The following is a 22,231-nucleotide window of genomic DNA, read 5'->3' on the forward strand; positions in this document are numbered from 1 at the left end:
AAATGGGCTTGTAACCCCCATTTTCTTTCTGCAGTGCATCACCAATCGTGCTCGCAAGAGTGGCTACAATTCATCCCAGGACCTGCCCAATGGTGTGCTGGATTTTGTCAAGCTCCATCCACTGATGTATGAGGAAGTGAAACCTGCAGATGGGGATCCTCTATTGGTGAAGAAAAATGTCATCTATACCCAAGTGGCAGTAGACAGAGTCCAGGCCCTGGATGGGCATGTCTATGACGTACTCTTCTTAGGAACAGGTAGGCGGGTTTGGATTCCTCGTGTGTGTGTGTCCTCATCAGTTAAGGGGCAGATCACACATTTCTCCAAAAGACTGCAAATTGTCACTTCTGTACCTTAACCAGGAACATAGAGAAGTTGTATCCATAATTTGCTTCTTTCTTTTTAAGCATTCCAAACCTTTGAGAGTAAATTAGTGGTGTGCCTAAGTGGAACCGCGCCTCCATGGTCCAGCACCGGGGGTGATGGTTCTTTAAGGGTGGTGGGGTGCACTTACCCCTCCCGCCGCTTTCCCCCCGCCAGCGCTCCTTTAAAAAAAAACTTCTTGAGGTGACAGCGTATCTCCCTGCTTCCCCTGCCCCCGTTTTCGGCCGAAAGTGGCCAGAAGTACTGTGTGCCTGCATGTCCAATGTGTGCACGGTACTCCTGGCGACTTCCGGTTGAATATGGGAGCAGGGGCAGCAGGGAGGTACGCTGCCGCCCCAAGAAGTTTTTTTAAAAAGGAGTACCAGTGGGGGAAAAGCGGTGGGAGGGGTAAGTGCACCCCACCCCCGGCGCCAAACCTTCGAACTTTGCCACATTCGAACCCGTTCGGAGGCCTCTACAATGGCCTCTGGACCAGTTCGTGCACATCCCTAGAGTAAATTTCAGTTTTTTGGTTGGAAAAAACAGTTGGGACTTTGTTTTTGGCCCAAAGGTACCTTTCCCAAACCTGTCCCAATGCCACTTTCACTTAAATTGGTTTTACATGTGAATGTAAAACATGTAAATGCCAGAATGAACATTTAGTTTTTAAATTGCCATCTTCCATTCGCCCTTGCCACAAACAGTACAAACTCCAAAGTGCTTTTAAGTGTCATATGTGAAAACAATGTGAGGCTACATTGACATTACAAACTTAAACTAACTTTAAGGCAGTCTAATTGTCATGGCTTTTCCCATTGGAAATCACAGATTCATGACAGTGTTTAGCTTTTGGAGAGTTCCTAATCCCTCTCAGAAGGGAAATTCCCATGATGCTGGTGAGCGGTGAAATAGTTTGTACTGTTGACTTGCTCTGAGATTTGCTTGTGGAGCTGGAAGAGACAGAACTAGGACTGGATAAGTCTGGAAGGAACCAGTATCAAGGCTTTGTGTTGTCTAGGCATCCTTCTGTTTCTTGAAAAGCTGGAAGTAGATGCATCCACTCACCTACCAACCAGATCTGGGTACACCTAGATCCTACACAAGGCTAGTACAGTGGGTGTGACTGAATTCAAGAAGACTGCCTAGGTGACTTTTCTTGCTGTATTTTTTGACGTTTCCGCTTTGGGCTTTTGATCAGGTAATGGCTGGATTCACAAGGCTGTGGTCATTGGTTCTGTGGTCCACATCATAGAGGAGATCCAGGCCTTCAGAGTCCCCCAACCTGTGGAGAACCTTGTCATCTCTAAACAGCAGGTACTTCATTTCTAAACAGATATATATATTTGAGTGCTGTACCTGAAGGCAGACTTAGCTCATTAAAAAGCAACACATGGAAAAGGGTGCAGTAGGCAAATGTGAGCATGCCTATGTCAGCAGGGGACCAAATCAGAACTTCATCACCAACCCATGCCCAGATTCTCTCTGCGAGACCTCTGTGGTCCAAAGCAGCCAAAGAAAGTTGTAAGATGAAATCTTTACCTCTGTTGCCAACCATTGGCAGAGAACTACACCGAGAACTAACAGTATATAGGTAAACACTCTGTCAAGGTGTGGTTCTCTCCTGTGCCTGCCTTTTTGAACAAATACAGTGTGGAATGTGGGTGTTTCCCCTCCCTATCTTGTGCATTCTGACTCCTGCCATCTCTGATAGGGCAAACATAGATTTTTTTAAAGTGCCTTGAAGGTGTTTGTTTGGCCCTGCCCTTAGCTAAGTGGTCCCCACCCACTGTGTTAAACCACAGTTATCCCAAGAGCCTGCCTTAGGTCTCATGTGCCAGATAGAGAGGTGAGGGTCCTTTGTCCTGCATTCTGGACTTTCTTGCTGTTCTACATTCCCTGTGAATCAGCAGTTTAGCTCCCCCCCCCGCCGCCCCCACATCTTTCCAGCTTTTACGGTTGTTGCCATTTCTTGCTTTACTAGCAGATATTTAGTGCCTTTCACAACTGCCTACCAGGCAGAAATTCAACAGACATGTGCTTTCGCAGCAGTATACCTCCACAGTAGCAAAGGTTGCATCCGTTGAATTTCTCTGTGAGGCAAAAAGGTCGTCACCTTTCTACTCCTTAGTTTCCTTCTTGTTTGGCTCTGAGACTTAAGACTTGCTGGTATGACTGAGACTAAAAAGGGGCTGTAGATTGGGATGAAGCTTGGTCTCTGAAAACACAGGTGGTGGGAGGTCTGATCTTACATATGGCTTTCTCCTCAGGAAGCTGTCTTAGTGTCCCGGCAGATTCCTAAGCTTGCTACCCATTTTTACTACCCCCCTGCCACTGTGCTTTTAACCATCATCCTGACATGTGGGTAGCTAGCAGGTGATGTAGGAGATGAAAGGGACTGGGAAAGCTGCACCCAGTGAATTCCTATTGTCCGGCTGCTCTTAAAGGAAATCAGGTAGATAGGAGGCCGCAAGGGGGACTGTTCCTGGCTCCGTGGCCTGTGTTCTTCCTGAGCATCAAAGGGTCGGCAGGAAATGCAGCTCAGACCCCAGCCTTTGAGGGCAGTACCTCAACTCTGCACACCTGGGAGCTTTGCAGACTGCACTGGAGGAAGTGGTGTACAATCCTATGGTTAACTCTAACATTTTGAATCCAGTTAGAGTTAGCCGTGTTGGATGTACACCACTGAGGCTTTGCGAGGAGAAAGCAGAGGAGAAGCACCCCCCCTCCCACCCCCGTTCCCCTGGTTCCACACACAGGGCGCCTCCAGAGAGGGAGGGGGGAGGGAGAGAGAGAGGGTGGAGGGGGCCAAGGCACTGTTCTGTGAGAGAACAAGCAAGAGAGAAAGAACATTTAAGAATTGATTTGATGGTGGGGTTATTCCCAGCCAGAAAGTAAAGAATTTCACCTCTAGAAGTGAAGGGATATGGGGGGATTCATATGTAAATGGATTCTCCACATACCTGATTTTGTGTCGGGCAGGCATAGAGGCAAACTTCTCAAACCTCAGAAAATCAGCTATTTGTTCATTACGGACATACAATGTTGTAAGCCTGTAATGTCAGGATAAGATCTGATGCTATGCAAACAGCACCTTATGCAAGACAGTGTCCAAACCCATATCATATGAATGCACACCAAGCCTGTACATTGCAAAACAATTTTAAGAAGCTGTCTGGAAACCACCCAGGAGATGGATGGGGGGCGGGGGGGGGGGGAGGAAGAGCCTTGAGTCAGGAAAGATAAATGGCTGCATGGTTAACTCCAGGCACCTGCTCTGTTGCACTGCTTCCCTCTGCTGGACAAACTCTGACATTGCCACTTCCAGTCACCAAGGCAGGGTATTGCTAGCAACAGAGCCTATCTTAGAACACCTGTGACTTTTGAATTCTAGCTCCATCCCAGTACTCAGACAAGGGTGGGAGGAACACTCAGATGTGTGACCAGGGCCGGACTGGGGGCACTGAGAGGGCGGTGGAATGTATGTGGGGAGAGTGCCGGGTTTTGAGCAGAAGGGGTCATTCAGGGTGGGAGTATTCACGGCTGCCAAGTGCGGCGGGGCGCAGGGGTGCCCAGTGGGTGGGGCGCACCGGGAATATGCCCTGTTGCCCTGTGGGCTAGTCTGAGACTGTGTGTGACCCTAAAGAATGTAGCAAGTTGACAGTCTGTGAGGCTTTAATCCTAGCCTATGGCACTAAGGCTCTTGAGTTCCCACCCCGTTGCTGACGTTAAAACATAACAAGACCCCTGCTAGGCCGAGGCCTTGCTAACCCAGCATCCTGTTTCCCACTGTGGCCAGCCAGCTGCCTCTGAGAAGCCCACAGATGAAAGCACATATCCTTTCTCACTGTCGTTCACCAATAACTGGTTTTCAGCTACCTTCTTGCCATTCTGCCTCATGGTCTAGGCCTTGAAGCCTTGTTTCTTGTATTGCCATTTATTATTATTTAGAACAGGGGGTTTCCCAACCTGTGGTCCTCCAGATCAGGGATCCTCAACGTTGGGCCCCCAGATGTTATTGGACTTCAACTCCCATAATCCCCAACCAAAGGCCACTGGGGCTTGGGATTATGGGAGTTGAAGTCCACTTACATCTGGGGGCCCAACGCTGAGGATCCCTGCTCCAGATGTTGCTGAACTGCAACTTCCATCATCCCCAGCCACAATAAATTGTATCTGGGGGTGATGGGAGTTGTAGTTCAGCAACATTTGCAGTCCCACAGGTTGGGAAACCCCTGCTTTAGAATATTTATTATTTAGATTGTGTATATATTGCTTTTCAACAAAAGTTCTCCACGTGGTTTACACAGCAAAGGGAATGAGAAAAAGAAATTAGAAGATGGTTCCTTGTCCCAAAGGGGATCACATTCTAAATAATAATAAATAATACATCTGTTATCAGTTTCCAGGCGGTACATGGCATTTGTGCTAACTGCATTTCCATTCTCTCTTTGCAGAGGAGTCTGTATGTGGGATCCCGTAGTGGGGTATTGCAGTTACCTTGCTCCACCTGCAGGCGATACACCTCTTGCTTTGATTGTGTCCTCGCCCGGGACCCGTACTGTGGCTGGGATGGTGAGAGCTGTAGAGAATTCGCAGAGACTCAGGACAGGTATGGGGGCATTCAGTGGAGATAGACTGGAGAACAGGGGATTGGAGGAGATTGCCCAGGACTTGCTCCTCACCCTGTCCATTAACTAGATACCCCTAACTTCCTGGGGCTTTTGCACTGAGGCTTTGCCTGCCTGTTGGGCCAGTGGACTTATACTTGGTATGTGTGAGAGATTTGACATCATGCCTTCTCTCCTCCACCCCAACTCACCCTGTCAAAAGAGGGCATTCACCATGACTCTCTCGTGGCCTGCTTTGACCATCTTAGAGCTGTGTCTCATGAAACTTAGGTTAATTAGATTTCTATCCAGCCTATACAGAAAGAAGCTCTAGGCAGCCAGAACATGTTCTAAATATAAAACTATGACAACAGCTATGAAACCAAGGAAGTTGCAAGCATATGGAATATTGTTACAGTCTGTTACAAATATTGCATTACCAAAGCACAGCATAGCTGTCTCAACTCTATTCCATATGCATCCATAAAAGATCATTAAAAGCAGATTTGAATGAAAATGGTTTGCACTGCCTAAAAAAAACCCAAAACACTCTGCAAGCTGGCTCAGGTTGGGTTTGCCAATAAATTTCCTAAGGTCAAGGCTGCAGTTGAGAAGCTGTAGCTCCACATCCTCATTAAAAGGATCACTCTGACGAATTCTGTGCATTGTTGCTGTGACTGGGAATTAGCTGTGCACACAGGCACATGTGAGATTGCATGCTAGGGTGTGCAAGTGAGTTGAGAGGTGTTAGCAAAGTCTGCAGCGGGGGTATGTAGCAATGTGTGTTTCCAGAATGAACGTGTGTGTGTGTGCGCGCGAGAGAGAGAGAGGCTGCATCTGAGTTAGTACATGAGCAGCTGGGGTGGTCAGTACCAGGGGTGGGGGCAAATACTCACTGTGATTCTTGGCAAGATCTATACCCCTAGAGATGGAAAATATGTGATAGCATTGCAATACATTCAGCTTTCAGTGTGTTATCTTGCTTTTATTGCCCTGACCATAGAGCCTGCAATGGTGGTGTAAAAACTTTTAAAACACAAAAGCTACTATAAAATGTTGATGTCAGAGGAATGGAAATGAAAATTAGCAGGAATATCCTCCAAAGATTACTCCATGGAGAGAGTACAACAACTTGTTCATTGTTATCCTTCCTTTGTTCAAAAATGATTTCAATTTCACTCTAATCATTTGTGGGTAGGGATAGAAAAGGGGTGATAACAGCTGTAAGTGCAGCAATGCTATCACCTATTTTCCCTCTCTAGAGGGGTAGACGTTGCCATAAATCACTATGAGCCTTTGTCCCCTGAAGTGGTACTGATGGCCAAAATGTGTGGGACTAAATGTATCCGCAATCACAGATTTCATCAGGCGTGTGCTTTATGCTAGTGGGATGGAGGGTCTTTTGGTTTTTGCCTTTCCCCAACTGACCAGGCCCCCATTGCTTATCTTGGCCAGGACTCAACTGATCCAGGATGTGCTGCATGGCAACATGGGCTGCTGGAATGACTCTGCCCAGGGTAAGATTCTGATTCCGTCCCTGCCTTGGTCTGCTGCTCCTTCTTGGAGCCAAGTGAGCTTTGGTTGGTCCTCTGGGCTGAGAAAAAGAGCATAATCGCCCAGGGGTGAATGTTTCACCTGTTTCCAACTTCTTCTCAGAACAGAGGGGCAATATATTTATCTTCTCCTCCTTATCCAGCTTTCAAGTCTGCTTTTCCTAAACCACTGAATATCTTCATATAATTTTGATGCATTATGTGTACAAAATAAATTATGGATTGCATCCAAGCCTTTGGTACAGCAGTTCTCTGCTATCAGAAAATTCTGAACAGAAGGAGAATTGTGCTCACACAAGGATTTCCGCTTGTAGAAGGATCTTTCCTGAATACAACTCCCCTTCCACTTACAAAAGCAGCTTCTGACAGCATGCTACAATGCCCAAGGTTTGGATATAGCCCTATGCAAATTAAATAATTTGCATTTATTTATTAATTTGCATTGCATGTCTCTTCTGCTTTCAAAATCACATTTTTCTGAGTTTTTTTGCAAGGACTTGGTGGCAGAAGACAGAGGAAGTGGAGTGTGGAAACCAGTGGCTATTAGAGCCATGTGTGTAGGAAATAATAGCCACAGAAGAGAGAGAAATCCTATGGAACAGTTCCAGGTATTACCCATCTCCAAATTGCTGGAGGTTGTGCCTGTCCTAGCTGGAGGGTCTGAGCTTTCTCTAGACCAGGCCTGCTCAACTTAGGCCCCCTAGCTGTTTTTGGACTACAACTCCCACAATCCCCAGCCACAGTGGCCAACAGTCAGGGATTATGGGAGCTGTGGCCAACATCTGCAGGAGGGCGGAAGTTGAGCAGCCCTGGTCTAGACTCTGCCCTCACCTGCCTTGCCCTTTCTCCATAACGAGGCACATAGGCACGCACATACAGACAGACATGAAAACTTTCTCTCTCTGGATGCCAGGTGTTTTTCCAAGTGTTTTGGCTGTCCCATCCCCTTCAGCGAGAGAGCTGAGTGTGCCTCGCCCCAACTGTGAAGTGATGCTGCACTCTGACACCTGAGCTGCTGCAGCTCAGCAGGGGCAGCGTTTGAGCTTTGGTCTGTGTTTGTCTCCTGCAGCCACTGCCATGCAGAAGAACCGGACGGTGTTGCGTGGCGATGACGTGCTCTTGCCCTGCGAGCAGGCATCCAACCTGGCACGGGCCACGTGGCTGGTGAACGGCACAGAAGTGCTGGCTGAGGACGGGCAGGGCCGCTTCCACCTGGGGGTGGATGGGTTGCTGGTGACAGACACGCAGCTGGAGTACAGCGGGGAATTCCAATGCTACGCTGAGGAGAATGGCCTCCGAGCCTTGGTGGCCACCTATGCCCTGACGGTGCTGCCCGCGCCCTTGGTGCCACCAGCACCCCCCACGGTGTCCCTTTCCCCCTGGCACGCTGCAAGCTCTGCTTATGGGGATGCGAAGTTTATCTACATAGCGGCCATCACGGTGCTGGGCGGCTTGTGCCTGGTGCTTAGCGTGGTGCTTCTCTATGTCTCCTGCCTGCAGAAGCGCAGGGGCAAATATAGCCTAGGGGTGCCCCAGGCCCCCTCCAGTGTGGAGTTGCAGACTGTCTCCTCCAATTGTCTGGGCAAAGGAGGGCAAGAGGACGAGGACCTGGGCATCTATCCAGACAGCTGCTTGCAGATCATCCCCGGGGAAGCCCCCACCGCAACATCGCCCTCCAAGGAGGGGCCCCCTGCCCCACCACCACCCCCTCCACCACTCCCTGCTGAGTTCACCAATGGAATTACCACCTTGCCCAACATGCTGCGCAAGATGAATGGCAACAGCTACATGCTCCTGCGGCAGAGCGAGGAGCCCTGCACTTCACCGCTCTACAACTCCTTCACCGAGGAGCTGAGCAAGATCCTGGAGAAGCGGAAACACACGCAGCTGGTAGAAAAGCTGGACGAGAGCTCCGTGTAGGGGGAACAGGGAGCCCAATTTGCCAAACTTATCCCCCTCACCCCTCTGTGATTCCTCTTTCCTGTTCCAACAGAACCAGTGTTACGACTCAGCAACTACCTCCGGAGCGGCCCTCCGGAGCCGCCAGAGACTCCGCGCTCATTTCCTGTTTGTTGTTTTTTTTTTGTTGGAGTTTGATTGTTTTGTTTTTCCAATTGTTGTAAAAATATATTTAAATGGGAATTATATTTATATATAAAAGTGATGATCGATAAACAGGAGCCACAGAGATTTGTTGGGTGTATCTGGAGGACCCCCTTGGAGTGTGTCTGATTGGGCCACGAGCTAGGCTGGGGAGTTGTGCAGTCAGCCTTGGTGGGGACTTCCTGCCTGCATCCTTACCGCCAGTAGCCAGATCATGAGGAGGCAGCAGGATTGCTTAGCGATGATTTCAGGAGGTAAGTAACAAGTTACAGAACTCATGCTCTTGTCACACTTCTAATACAGTTATATCAATTTGATTTTGTATAATATATTCTGAGCACCAAATGTAAAGGTGTTTTTTTAAAAAAAAATAGCCACAGAGGGCTGTAAATTAGTCCTTCCTCAGAGCACAGGGGATTCTTTCCCTCTGTTTTAGGGACATAATCACACTCGCAGCCCATGGTCTGTGAATGTCAGTTGAAGCAAACGGGCTGATCTGCTGTTGTCACAGAGAGGCCAAGCATAAGGAGCAATGAGGGAGCCTTAAGATTTGAATTCTAATGTCCATGAACAATTCTGAGAACAAATTAAGACTGTTGCTTACAGGCTTTTGAATGACACCAGCAGGAAGCTTCCAGAGGCTTGGAATGAAAACTCAGGCAAACAGATGGCTGTGGTTTCTGTACAGCCAAACGTCAGGCAATCCAGCCAAACTCTCTCCTGTTGCTTTGAGAGTGAAGTGTTTGGTCTGCTCTCAGTTTGTCTGGCTAATAACAGGCCTCCTGCAATTCCCAACAACCAAAAGAATCTTCCATCTTCCTCTTCTGGTAAGAGAGCATCACTGCTTCTGAAACGTCATTCACGTTTGTTTGTTTATTTGAAACTTTTTTATTCACCATTCAACCCTAAAATCAGCCCCCACCCCACAACCAACTGGTTTAACACAAAGGTAAGATTAAACCAGATCACACATCATTATACTAAAAACTGATGGTCACCCAAAGCCTTTAGGCCTGTTGATTGGCAAGAGTCCCTAAAAATTAAAAGTTGTTTGGTGGCATTTTTCAGAAGAACCTCTTGTCCCAGACCAGCAAAGTGTGGATACTGGGTACTTCCTTTCCCTTCCCACTCTCGATCCATCACTATAGACCTGGATGGTAGGGATGTGCATGGAACCAGCAACTGCCAGTTTGAAGGGGGGCGGGGCAATAGCTTTAAGGACTGGGGACAGTACTCTAACACACACACCCCCACCGCATTCCCCCCACCAGTGCTGTGCGCAAAATTGGTCCCACAGGGTGATGCTGTGCCGGCACATTGCAGACCAGAAGTGCCTGGTGTGCATGCCATTACGTACGCATGAACACCGGGCACTTCTGGTCTGCAACACACCAGGACGTATGCTGCCTCCCTGCGGGATCAGTTTTGCACACAGCACCGGTGGGGGAAGCACCCTCCCCAGCCCTTAAAGCTACCCCCCCACCACCTTTGAACCAGCCTCCGAATCTGTTCCGTGCACATCCCTACTGGATGGAGCGGAATGTGCCAAGAGACCTTAACTACCCACAAAAGCTCACATGCTGAACAGATAAAAGGAAACAAAACAAACACAATATGCTCCAGACCTGTGACAAAGTCAAGGAAGCAGTGTTTCCTCCTGGCTCTATGCAAAGTACTCTGTTAGAAGGATGAGAGATATCAGCAGAGCCCCTGCAGTCATAGTAGGCCGCACTGAGCTGTCTGGATCAGTGATCCAACTCCAAACTATTAAGCTTTACTGCAAAGTGTAGCCCCCACTTTGGTGGTGGTGTGGTCTTTATAGGAGGGGTCATAACATCATGGTGGAGCACGTACTTTGCATGCAGGGAGTCCCAGCATCTTCATCCTCCGCATCTTCAGTTAGAAAGTTACCAGGTAGCAGAGCCCCTACCAGTCACACTAGACAGAACTGAGCAAGCTGGAGCAATGGTCTGACTCCGTATAAGGCAGCGTCATATGTTCATATTCTCATCCTTTTGTACCAACCAAAATCCCATTTCATTCTTGTAGTTTTTATGCCAAGAATCTGGCAAATGTTGATACATCTATGAAACAACTCACAAGGGCCAGATGAGAACAAACTTGCTTGTGCTAAGCTGCTGGATGCAGTTTTTTCTTTGCTGCCAATACTGTTAATTAATTGATTTAGATTGCCCAGTGCTTTGCTCCCCATTAAGAGATGGCAGGGTCTCACCAGGGAGGAAATGTTGCCTCTAACATCTATCAGAATGGGGGAAAGGAAGGAAAATGAGGTAGTGTATATGGAGGCAATAGGAAGCAGCAGCAACAACTGAGTGCCGATGGTACAGCATGTTTTTTAGACTTTTTGTTTACAACAAAGTTTCAGCCATTTCTCCTGGCCGGGTTGGGTTATGTGTGTTTGAAATAATCTGGCCAATATGAGGTTGCAGGTTTCTTTAATTACCCACAAACACCTAGCACAGGGTTCAGACCCAGTATCCTAGCTAAACAACATATCTGTGCTAAGAGTTTGTTTATGCTACCCAAAATACCCTGGGCTGTATTTCTGGCATGTCCAGTTTCAGGAACTCAGGCACTAGAGCTCTGAGATAACTTGTTGGGATTTTTCAAACCAAGCTCCTTAGAGTCTGGGGTAAGGCAGCTTTTTATAAGCTTGTCCAGTCAATCCCTGTCCTTGCTATTACTAGAGGGGAGGGAGCAGAATTCCTTGCCTCTTTATGTGCTGACCGGTGAGGCCTAGTATTGTTCCCACATGCTGGGTTCTGGTCTAGAGATGGCAATATTTCAGCAGCAGTTTACCACTTTCCTATAATATTTGACATTTTGAGCTTCCAAGTAACACTGAAAGAACCTTCCCAGCAGAGCAACATACAGCAAACTCTTCCCTTAGACCCTGTTAGTTGCAAAGATGCTATCTGAAGACATGAGGGGTCAAAACCTGCCATATTGTACTGTACATGTGCTTTCAAGTGACCAGAGAGCAACCAAGAGAAGGTACTCAGGATTAGGGGTGTGTACAGACTGTTTGGCACAGTTAGGTCTGAATTCAGACCAAGCTGTGCCAAAGCGAACCAGTTCAGTCGAACTGATTGGCTGGGCTGGATGGGTTGAAGCAGTTTGCGACTAAAGCCCCCAAACTGGCCTGGTTTGCAGCAGTGCGGTTTGTGAGTGAACCAGCTCTGTACATCCCTACTCAGAATGGGGTAACTAAATAGCAAATGCCAATATTTGACTTTGTTCAGAGACGGTAGGTATGCATTTCTAGCCAGCCTTCTAATGATTTGCTAAATTCACAACTGCCATTGATGCACATCAGCAAGAAAGCCCTCGGAGTACTTCACAGATGGTTCCATTCCATTTATTTCCAATTCCAGTAAAAGCATCAGCTGAGGGTGGATTGTGTTATCACAAAATATGGATCAAGAAGCTACCCAAGTAGAGACTCATTACCTCTGCAGTTCCTGCCAGTCTATCATACCCATTAACCTTTGGAGGAGGAAATAGCCCTGTTCTGTTCTAAGAGTTAACAAGTTAATACAACAACCAAGAGTCACAATCAACATCAGACACTGCCTTGCAGACACAGCAAACTGGTCCTATCACTTCAATGCTCATTTCCCGAGGGAAAGGGATATTATCCTCACTGCAGAGTTGGAAGCACTTGGGAGATCGAAGGGATTCAATTCAGATACCTGCTCTTGCTCTGGACAAAAAAACCCCTCACACTTACAGAAGTAATTTGCTTTATTCAGCAGTGTAGATTTACATTTGTGGAGGCTGGAGAGATTGTTTCTCTTGAATGGCTTGAATGTTGAGCACACTGGGCTTGTTTGTGAATGGGTGCCACTGGCCTTGGATACTGGGGTTATTCGTATGAAAGGGCTTTCGGATACGGATTATCTCTAGGCCAGATTGACTGGCCAGTTTGTGGATGATACTGGCAATCTCATCTGCTGTCTTGCTGGTCAAACACTCTTCCCTCACAGTTCCATTCACTAGGAAGAGAGAAGAGAACAGGCTGGATGAGCCTCAGGCCTGCGATTGTTCTATCTGACAAGATAAAATCTCCTAGGCACTTGTATCCTCCCACCCCACCATGTTCAGTGGCAAAACCAATCTTTGTTCTCCTGCCCTCACTCTGTGAACTCTAATTCTTATTTTTTACTGCTATAAACTAAGGGCTCATTTACAGCTCCCTGTGTAATTCTTCTAGCAAATATTGTACATCCATTGCTATTGTGACTACCTTGTAAGAGAAGGAAGGACCCTTCACTGCCATAGGCTTACTGAAAGAACACCCTCCCACTTGATTATTAAAAACAAAATTGATAGCTGATGGCAATAATTGCTGATGTCAGCAGTTATATGGCTCCAAGGAGCAGCATTTTCCGTACTCACAATATTCAGCGACCACTGTGGGAACCCTGCACTTCTTTGGGGTCACATAAACCACAATCCCAGGATTCTGCCTGGCAAAGTCCACCACCTTTTCTTCAATGTATTCTCTACAACAAAGAAAAGAAAAGCCTCAATGAAGCTTTAAGAACGAGACTTAAAGAGTTAACAGAGGGCTCAAAGCTGACTCAATGAAAGAATAATACAGCCCTGGTTACCTAGGCTCCTGCCAGTCTATAACTTTTAGCATAATAAAAATTTGCATGTGCATAATCAGACCAATGGTCTTTCTGAGCCAACATCCTGTTTCCCTCCATGATTCCCGAGATATTTCTGAAAAACCCACAAGCAGAACATGAAGGCAAACAGCTGGGATTCAGATATATACTTCCTCAGAATCTGGGAGGCTCTATTTAGCTATTAGGGCTAGTACTCATTGACAGAATTTGTCTCACCTTTTTAAGGCTAAGCCTGTGGCTATCACCACATCCTTTGGCAGCAAACCCCCAATGTTAAAGATGCATAACATGCAGAAGTACTTTCTCAGTCTGCTGCTGATCAATTTTACTGGATGATCCCAAGTTTTAGCACTGAGGAAGTAAAACCTCTATCTAATTTTTCCACATTGTGCATGATTTTGTAAAACAAGATCATACCTTTCCCAGTCACCTCTTTTTGGCCAAATGATTTAGCCTTTCCTTGTAGGAAAGGCATTCCAATCCCATCACAGTTCTGGTTGCCCCTTGTACCTTCTTCAGCTATGATATACTTTTTGAGAAAAGGCAATCAGAAATGTATAAACACTCCTCAACACTGCCATAATATTTATATATAAAAGCACTGTAATACTGGGTGCTTTATTTTCAATCCCTTTCCTAATAATTCATAGAATGGAATTAACCTTTTTTCATCACCACATATTGGCCATATTCAGAGATGACAATATCCTGGTTTGCAATCCACAGTTTTTCATGTTCAGATAAAAGGAAAAACTGTAGTTATAAACTGCAAAGTAGGAAGCTTCAAATGTCCTCCCCTAGCACATGGACTCTATGAGATATTGTTATGAAACGCAGTATATGAGACAAAAGTTTGGGTCAGTGTACAAATTCGATAAATAAATAAAATATATAAAAGTAAATAAAAGAAGGAGAGGTAGAGGGGAGAGCACAAGAGCTCAAAGCCTGTCACAGCACATTCTCTTAACAAACCATAGTTTTTAATGTCATGTCTGAATATGGTCACAGAATTCCCAAGTAAGGAGTTCTGAAGGAGAAAGGCCAAGTTGAATAATTTTATTATTTACATACATTAGCCAAGGGTTGGGATAAGAATCCACCCATAAATATTGGAAAAAAGAAAATTCCTGAATCTCTGAACAGAGTTTACTCCATCTAGCAAAAATAAGCTCCCAGGCTTTACAGACAATAGAGAAAGACCCAGATTCCAAGCACAGAGCAGAATAAGGCACACACCTGGGCACTGCAAAGATTGCTCTTAGAAAAACAGACTGTACTCTCTCCAGTTCAGCTGTTACTCCCTGGATCCATAGCGGGACTCCAAAAAGTAGTTGGGCCACAATCTTAGTACGAAATAGCTGGAGTGCTATGGGAACAAATTGGCCCCCTTTAGAGTAGTAAAATCGCAAAAAGGCACTGAGAGTATTGCGGGCTTTATGAATTGAAGACAGCCTGTGGGTTTTCCAATTTAGATTATATTGAAATAATATGCCTAAATATTTATAGTTGTAAACCTGCTCAATGTGGTTCTGATTTATTACCCATTTATATAGTTTCCTGGATTTAGAGAAAACCAGGACCTTTGGTTTTTTGTAGTTAACTGTTAGTTTGTTATCATTACAGTAGCCGGCAAAAGCGCGCAACAGTCTTTGCAGACCTAACCTGGACTGTGATAACACTGCTGCGTCATCAGCATACAGTAAAATGGGCACTCGTTTGTTAGCCAGCTTCGGGGCATGGGAATCCACACTCTCCAGAGATGGAGCCAAATCATTAATAAAGAGATTAAACAATGTTGGGGCCAAGACGCAGCCCTGTCTAACCCCTCGAGTAGAGGGGATAGAATCAGTTAGGGTCCCATTGATAGCAAATCTAACCCGTAATGAGGAATTTGAGTAAAGCTGCATCATCAAAAATAGCAATCTCTTGTCTATTGTTGTTTTTCCAAGTTTGGACCATAATAAATATCTGGAGATAGAATCAAACGCAGATTTTAAGTCGATAAAGGCAACAAAAAATTTGCATTTGGGGCCGCTAGAGTATTTCTTTGCTAGATGGTGCAGGATCATACAGTGATCGAGAGTAGAGTGGCCTGCTTTAAAGCCTGCTTGTTCAATCCCGAGAATTTGATTTTCTGAAATCCATGCCTCAAGCTTATCCAAAAGATACAAAGCATATAATTTGCCAACCACTGACAACAAACTAATAGGTCGATAATTGGATGGATCTGAATGGGAACCATTTTTGAATATGGGAACAAGTATTGCTGTTTTCCATTGCTCAGGAACAACACCTGAACTATTAATAGATGTAAATAAATTTGCTAGAACTAAAGCCCACCATTCTATATTGGTTTTTAATAGTTCAGGAAGAAGAAGATCAGGACCAGGAGCTTTTCCATTTTTAAGGCGACCTATTAAATTCGTTATTTCAGCGGGAGTAACAGGAGGCCAACGGGGCAACTCCCCAGTCAGAGGGGGAACAAAGATCTGGCTAGGCTGGGCATCATTATAGACAGTAAAAAAGTGAGATTCCCACGATTTAGCCAGAATTCTACAAGGCATATTAATCCGGCCAGTTGCTGAGACCAATCTCCAAAAAGTGTGGCTATCTTTATTAGTAGTAGCCATAATAAGCTTGTTCCAGACATTTCGCAATGCTTCTTGTTTAACATATTTAAGACTACTTTTGTATGCCTTTTTAATCTGATAGTAGATTGGTGGGACTGTTTGTTCTGTACCCAATCTATATTCTCTATAGATACTCAGCAGTTGTTTACGTAATGCCCTGCAACGCAGATCAAACCAGTTATTAGCTGCTCTTTTACTATAGGCTTGTGAGGAATGTAGCTTACTACAATGTAGGAACTTTTGCATAAAAGCAGTTTCCAATTTTCCGTAAGCAACAATTGTTTGAGGTCCCAGGTGAGCTTGCACAATGGAGTTAAATAAATCTCTACCTTCGGGAGAATCATAAAACCTGGAAATCTCATTTTCTACATCCTTGGACCATTTTATTTTGCAGCTAAGATTGGCAGAACTTTCCTCAAAAGCACAGGGGAACAAATTACCCCTCCTTTCCTGAGGAAGATCTAAATAGATATTCATGGGTAAATGATCACTAAAAATTTGCTCACCCACTTCAAAGGAAGATACATAGGGAAGGATAGATTTGGAAACCATAACATAGTCCACAACACTATTTCCCCGTGAAGAAAGAAACGTATATTCCCCAGGAATATCCGAGGGTATAGTACCGTTTAAAATGGTCAACTCATGTATCTTAGTTAAATAGAGCAATTGGGCTCCTGATGAGTTGATACATTTATCTTTAGAATAACGGTTAGTGAGAGAAGCACCTTCTATGCAATCTCCCCATTTCCAAAAATGTGAGGCCATCAATGTTTTATCATTGGTACCACATCTGGAATTAAAATCCCCCATAAGAATTACAGAAGCATGGGGAAAATTCAATAATGCTTCAGTTATATACATATCCAACTGTTCCCAAATTGTAGTAGTGGAATTAAGTGATTGACTAGGAGGCAAATAAACATTGATCAATAGCAAGTCTCCACTCCTAGCCTTGATCAAAACTGCCATAGCATAGGGGGGCAAGCCAGCTAATTGGATGGATTCTACGTTCAAGGCTAGCGATATACAACATACTAAGCCAGCCTTCAGCCTTCCCCTATTGGTATCCGAGTGGGCTTTCAGTGAGTCGATGGTATAGCCACTGATATTGATCTCATATTTTGTCCATGGAAACACTAGAATATCCCACCGTTGGATAAAAATAATAAACTCTGCATCATTTCTCTTCCCGTTCCACCCGGCAATATTGCAGCCAAGAATTTTCCAGGTCGACTGTTCACTGCTCGCATAACAAGTCTCTGAGCGGGCAGGGAAGAGCTGTTTAGTCAAAAACTCCAAAAATGAGGGACCCACACCATTTCCCGTTGTGGACTTTGCCACCAGGGTTTCCAACTCTGAGAAGTCTCCCACACTCCCTTCTAGCGGTGCACCCACAGATGTAAAGTTCAGATACTTTGACTTGGCCAAGACCAGCTGAGACTGTCATTGCTGCGAAAGAAGATTGGATACATTTACAGAACTTCCTGCAGTCTTTTCCAAAGGGAAAAGAAAATTTGTGATTTTAGTCTGTCTCATGTGATGTAGGTCATCAGAAGCCAAGTTGCTTGGGTGATCCTTTGAGCGGGAGAGATTAGACTTATCAGTCTCCTGTAAATAAATAGATGAGATAATATTACTTGCGCTTTCTTCTGGAGAGATCTTCTTCCTTTGATTCCCGTTGTCTGTTAAAATAGCCTCAAGAGATTTTAACTTGGAAATGTTGGACCATAAACCATCCTTCAGGAGTGATCCCGCTATTAGTTCAATCTTATCTACTTCGCCCGGCAACTCCATTGGGCTGGTAGCATTAAGAGCTAACAGAGAGTTCTTAGCAAAAGAATCATTCAGCGCTTCCAAAGGTTGCAGGATATCAGAATCCAGAGACTTCAGTTCTTGTGAATTAGGAACCAGACTAGACTGGGTGTCTGCCTGCATCGCCAAAGATAAATTCCCATGTATTTCAACTATATCACTCTCCTCCAAAAAGTATGGGGGTTGCAATCCATTGGATAGTTCACCCACTTCTGAAACAGTGACAAACAAAAGATCGTTTGGTTCACTTGAGCCTAACAGGGTTGAACTGGGTACAGCAATAGTGTTCAATATGGGATCTGTGCACCCAGTCTGAGTTTGATGATCTTTCTTAACTATAGGGGAACTGCATGAGGAATTTCTCTTCTGTGGATTGCCAGTAGTCAGCTTTGCTCGTGTGATCATGCATTTCCTCATGGACCCCAGATATAGTTCAACAGGGTCCTCGGGAGTGTTTGAGAGCTCCCCAATAACTCTCCTGGGGAATATCTCCCAATTAGCTAGACAGTCTCGCATTCTGAGCAAAGATTGAGGGATTAAAGCATAGTCAAATCTAAGTAGCAGTTTGAACATGTAAGATTTAAAAGATTTGAGTTTAGAGAAGGAAATCAAATCAATTGCTTGAAGGGGGAAGCACAAAATCTGAGCTAATGAAGCTCTAATTTTTCCTTTTGTATTCCAGCGCTGACGATTAGTGGAGTTACAACAAATGTCCAAAATAATATGGTTTGGATGATAGGTTGACTGAGAATTGCCATGTTTGATACGTGAGGGGTGATATCCAGAGGGGGACAAGCCTCCCCCTTGGGTGAAACAGAATACTCAGTTAACAACACGTGGTCAGAAGCTGGAATCTGCACTCTCGTTTGAGAGTAAGCGTCAGCAAGCTGTTTGCCTTCCTTTACTTGTACTGATTTGCAGTCTTCAGTTCTACCCAATGAAGCTGAATTAGATAACTTTTTCAAATCCATAGCTAAGGAGTCCATCTGGGCTGTGATTTTAGAGAGACGCTGAAATAAGTAAATCAAAGTCTCCAGTATAAGTTTGGACATTTTAAATGGCATTTCCTCACTGATAGCAGGAGTGGGAGATTTCCTTAAATTGCTCAGAGATAAATTAGCTGGGTCATCCATAGAATGTGAGAGGGGCTCACTCATCCCGCTCAGATTGTAATGAAAGCTAGGTGATTTATTACATACTTGACTCTGCTCATGGCAGACCCCCACTGGGCTAGTCCTTGGGCTCTCAGCGATAAAGTCATTCCCAGCGTTTTCAACATGCAAAGAGCCTGCAAACTGAGGTTGCAAAAGAGAGGAGTCAATCTTCGCTTGAGCAGCTGTGTCTACTGCGTAGAAAGGCTTAGAGCAGGGATTCTCAAACTTGGGTCCTCAGGTGTTATTGGACTTCAACTCCCATAATCCCCAGCCTCAGTGGCCTTTGGTTGGGGATTATGGGAGCTGAAGTCCAATAACACCTGAGGACCCAAGTTTGAGAATCACTGGCTTAGAGACACAGACAGAGTTCAGAGCGGTTTTCTCAGAAAGCGTAACTTTGTTAGTATGTTTCTTAGCCTGCCTCCTCATTTCTTACTTAGCTGCAAACACTCCTTGCAGATGCTTCTCATTCACTTCTGCTAAAAACCGCTGAGTCAGGGGAGACAAATCTTGCAGTAATGTAATCTCAGTCCTCTGATAGTGAAAAAATTCCCCCAAATTGGCACAGCTTCAGAATACAAGCCAAACAGCTCAATTCGGCTATAAGCCAAAGGCAAAAGTCTCAATTAAAAAAGAAAAAGAGAAAATAAGATAAAAACAGGAGCTCAGAACTTGCGTGTTACCTCCTCCTGTTCCTCCTTTCTCCCAGAAATCCCAACTCTGTATCATTTTAAGTTTACTCACACAATCTCATTTCCCATTTTGTTGGCCATTCGCCCAGTTTCAAGAGGTCCTTTTAGAACTTAGTAGTCCAATTAGCTTTTCCACCATGCTGAATACTTGGTGCCATCTGCACTTTTGGCTATGTCATTGCTTGCCTCTAACTCCAGTTCATTTATGTACAATTTAAATAGCACCAGTACCAGTACAGAATGTGGGGGAACCCCAGTGCTTACTTCCGTCTATTGTTACAGAGTTCATCTACTCTGTAACACATTCTTGAATCAGCTACCAATCCATAAGAGGATCCATGACTGCTAAGTTTACCTGGGAGCCTCCTATCAAAAGCCTTTTTGGAAGTCCATATATGTAACATATATATATACTTGTGACATGTTTGTTGCACACAATCTAGGGATCTTTCCTCCAGGTAGCACTTGAGTTGCAAAAAGCTCTGTTGCATTTCCCCAGCATCTGAACTGCTACACTTTGCACACAGGAAAGGGCGATTCTTTCTGCAAAGGCAGCCTGCTCCCCCCACCTCGCAAAATTGGTCTGTAGGGTCTCCAGAAATCCCATATATCCCTAGATTCCTCTCTAGGAACAGCTATTTTCTAGAATAAACACAATTAGAATGAGCAGATTAACAACATTAAAATGTTGCAAGTTATTGTTCTAGACTAGAGCCAGGGAAAGAAACCTGGATGCAGGGGCTGATTGAACAAGGGGAAGAGACACAGCCACAACCCTATGCACATACATTTGGAACAAATCCCATAGAAATCCCACAGAAGTTTCCTTATGAGTAAACACACAAAGAACTGAGCTGATCGTGTAAGAGGCCAGAGTGACTAGGTCAACAACCATAGCTAGACAGGAAGAGAGAAGGAGAAACTTGAATCAACACCGAATAATAAACTTCACCGCAGAGCGGATCAAATTAAGGTTAAAGTGAGTTGAGCACAAAATCAAAGCAGAGGAATAAAAACTTTAAGTGGGGTTGTTGACTGACATCAGCACTAAAATCTGATTCCAAGGATTAAACACGTTAGTGGGAGTCCTGTGGGGAGAAGGAAGAGATCTCGGCCTAGGGGCAGAGATCTACCCATGATGGGGCTGTGGGTTGAGATTATCTTTAAATATATTTTGGTATTTGCTATAGGTTTGAACAAAAGAAGTCCTCAAAGCCGTTTATGTAGCAAAGATGAAAAATAGGAAAGGAGAGCTGGTCTTGTGGTAGCAAGCATGATTTGTCCCCTTAGCTAAGCAGGGTCCACCCTGGTTGCATATGAAAGGGAGACTTGATGTGTGAGCACTGGAAGATATTCCCCTCAGGGGATGGAGCTGCTCTGGGAAGAGCAGGAGGTTTCAAGTTCCCTCCCTGGCTTCTCCAAGATAGGGCTGAGATTCCTGCCTGCAACCTTGGAGAAGCCGCTGCCAGTCTGTGAAGACAATACTGAGCTAGATAGACCAATGGTCTGACTCAATATATGGCAGCTTCCTATGTTCCTATGATGAAAATGGCTCTCAATCTTTAAAAACACACACAAAACACAAAACCCCACAAAGCAGACATCTGCAACAGCCACTGTGCTGGGACTGGACAGGGACAGTCGCCCTGGCCTTGCTAAATGTAAGTGAGCCAACCCCTTTGAAAGGGCTCTCTTTGCTCAGTTAGCAGGAAAACGCAGAAATGAGGCATGGCTGGATTAAAGCCCCTGAGCCTCTTGATCGGTTCTGTGATATGGCACTGCAAAGGGAGGGCACTCCCAGCGCAGACCAGCCGCGTCTCCCTCCCAGCCCTCTGGGCTTCTGCAGCGGAGCTCCGCGACCCGCGGCCCCTTGCCTCCTCCACGCCCAGCCCACCTGGCGCCCCGTGAGCTCTGCGCGTTCCGGCTGAGGGTCAAGGTGAGGCGCTGCAGCTGACACACGTAGCGGCCCACCCCGTTTCGCAAGACGCTGGCCAGGAAGCGGCTCGGGGTGCACCGGCCGGTCATGGCAACCTGCACACGCCGCCCTCCGCCACCAACAGGAGGGACTAGGTCAGGATTCTCTTCAGTCACCCAGCCAGGAGGACTCCGGAAGCTGAAGCCGAACAGGAAGTGAGGCAGCACACTGCCCATAGAGTTTAACTAGATAGACCATTCCATTGATTTTCTGAAACGGGACTTCCTAGTTAGGGTTAGCGCCATCTTTTTTTCTTGCCTGCGGGGTAGAAATGTCAGCATAGTAGGAGAAACACCTTGAGCACAGCTGTGCTTGAACAGCAGCATGTCCTCTTCCCGCTCCCCAAGTTTTGTAACTGAGGTCTAATTTGTTTAGTTGAGGGCTTTTGTCGTGCCAGTGCAAACAGTGGGCTGTAGTCTATTGTTACGACCCCTTATTGCTGGAGGGGTGTTGTAGCCTGACAGTGCTTCTGCAAAATAGTCAATATATAGCTGGAGGTAGGGCTGAGACTGGAAGTAACAGCAGTCCTACAGTGGAGCCCCTACTATTTCCATAATGCGGGCCGGGGAAGGATCACTGAGGCAGAGAGGGAGTCATTTATAACCACCTCTCAATATAGTCCAATGAAATGTATTGATGTATGAAACATCAAACGCACTATCTGTATCCACCGATTTCGTACAG

At 45.6% G+C, this 22,231-nt stretch overlaps 2 protein-coding genes across 5 annotated transcripts in view; one reads left to right on the forward strand and one right to left on the reverse strand.

Annotated features, from left to right (window-relative positions):
• Window positions 1-8,698, forward strand: part of SEMA4G (semaphorin 4G) — a 185,838-nt gene extending 177,140 nt beyond the window's left edge. For all 4 annotated transcript variants that reach the window (XM_053310014.1, XM_053310017.1, XM_053310016.1 and 1 more), the window contains 5 exons: window positions 35-257; window positions 1,562-1,677; window positions 4,818-4,972; window positions 6,426-6,487; window positions 7,593-8,698. In XM_053310014.1, coding sequence (XP_053165989.1) covers window positions 35-257; window positions 1,562-1,677; window positions 4,818-4,972; window positions 6,426-6,487; window positions 7,593-8,443 — 1,407 coding nt within the window. In that variant the 3' untranslated portion in view covers window positions 8,444-8,698. The remainder of the gene's footprint in view (window positions 1-34; window positions 258-1,561; window positions 1,678-4,817; window positions 4,973-6,425; window positions 6,488-7,592) is intronic.
• A 3,291-nt stretch (window positions 8,699-11,989) lies between these two features.
• MRPL43 (mitochondrial ribosomal protein L43) lies at window positions 11,990-21,712 on the reverse strand. The gene is made up of 3 exons (XM_053310703.1): window positions 21,467-21,712; window positions 13,046-13,152; window positions 11,990-12,642 (listed from the first exon to the last, which is right to left on the reverse strand). Exons 1-3 carry the CDS (start codon window positions 21,595-21,597, stop codon window positions 12,410-12,412), a joined length of 471 nt encoding a protein of 156 aa, XP_053166678.1. The 5' UTR covers window positions 21,598-21,712; the 3' UTR covers window positions 11,990-12,409.
• Between the last annotated feature and the right edge of the window lie 519 nt (window positions 21,713-22,231).

This window comes from Hemicordylus capensis, chromosome 3 (assembly GCF_027244095.1).
Source record: "Hemicordylus capensis ecotype Gifberg chromosome 3, rHemCap1.1.pri, whole genome shotgun sequence".
In the NCBI taxonomy this organism is placed as follows: domain Eukaryota; kingdom Metazoa; phylum Chordata; class Lepidosauria; order Squamata; family Cordylidae; genus Hemicordylus; species Hemicordylus capensis.

Excerpts from the sequence above, each read along its gene's own strand:
- MRPL43 (XM_053310703.1), bottom strand. The coding sequence starts at position 21,597 with ATGACCGGCCGGTGCACCCCGAGCCGCTTCCTGGCCAGCGTCTTGCGA. Across the intron at positions 13,153-21,466 it reads CAGAGCTCACGGGGCGCCAG|AGAATACATTGAAGAAAAGG; the intron begins GTGGGCTGGGCG and ends TCTTTGTTGTAG. Across the intron at positions 12,643-13,045 it reads CACAGTGGTCGCTGAATATT|TGAATGGAACTGTGAGGGAA; the intron begins GTGAGTACGGAA and ends CTCTCTTCCTAG.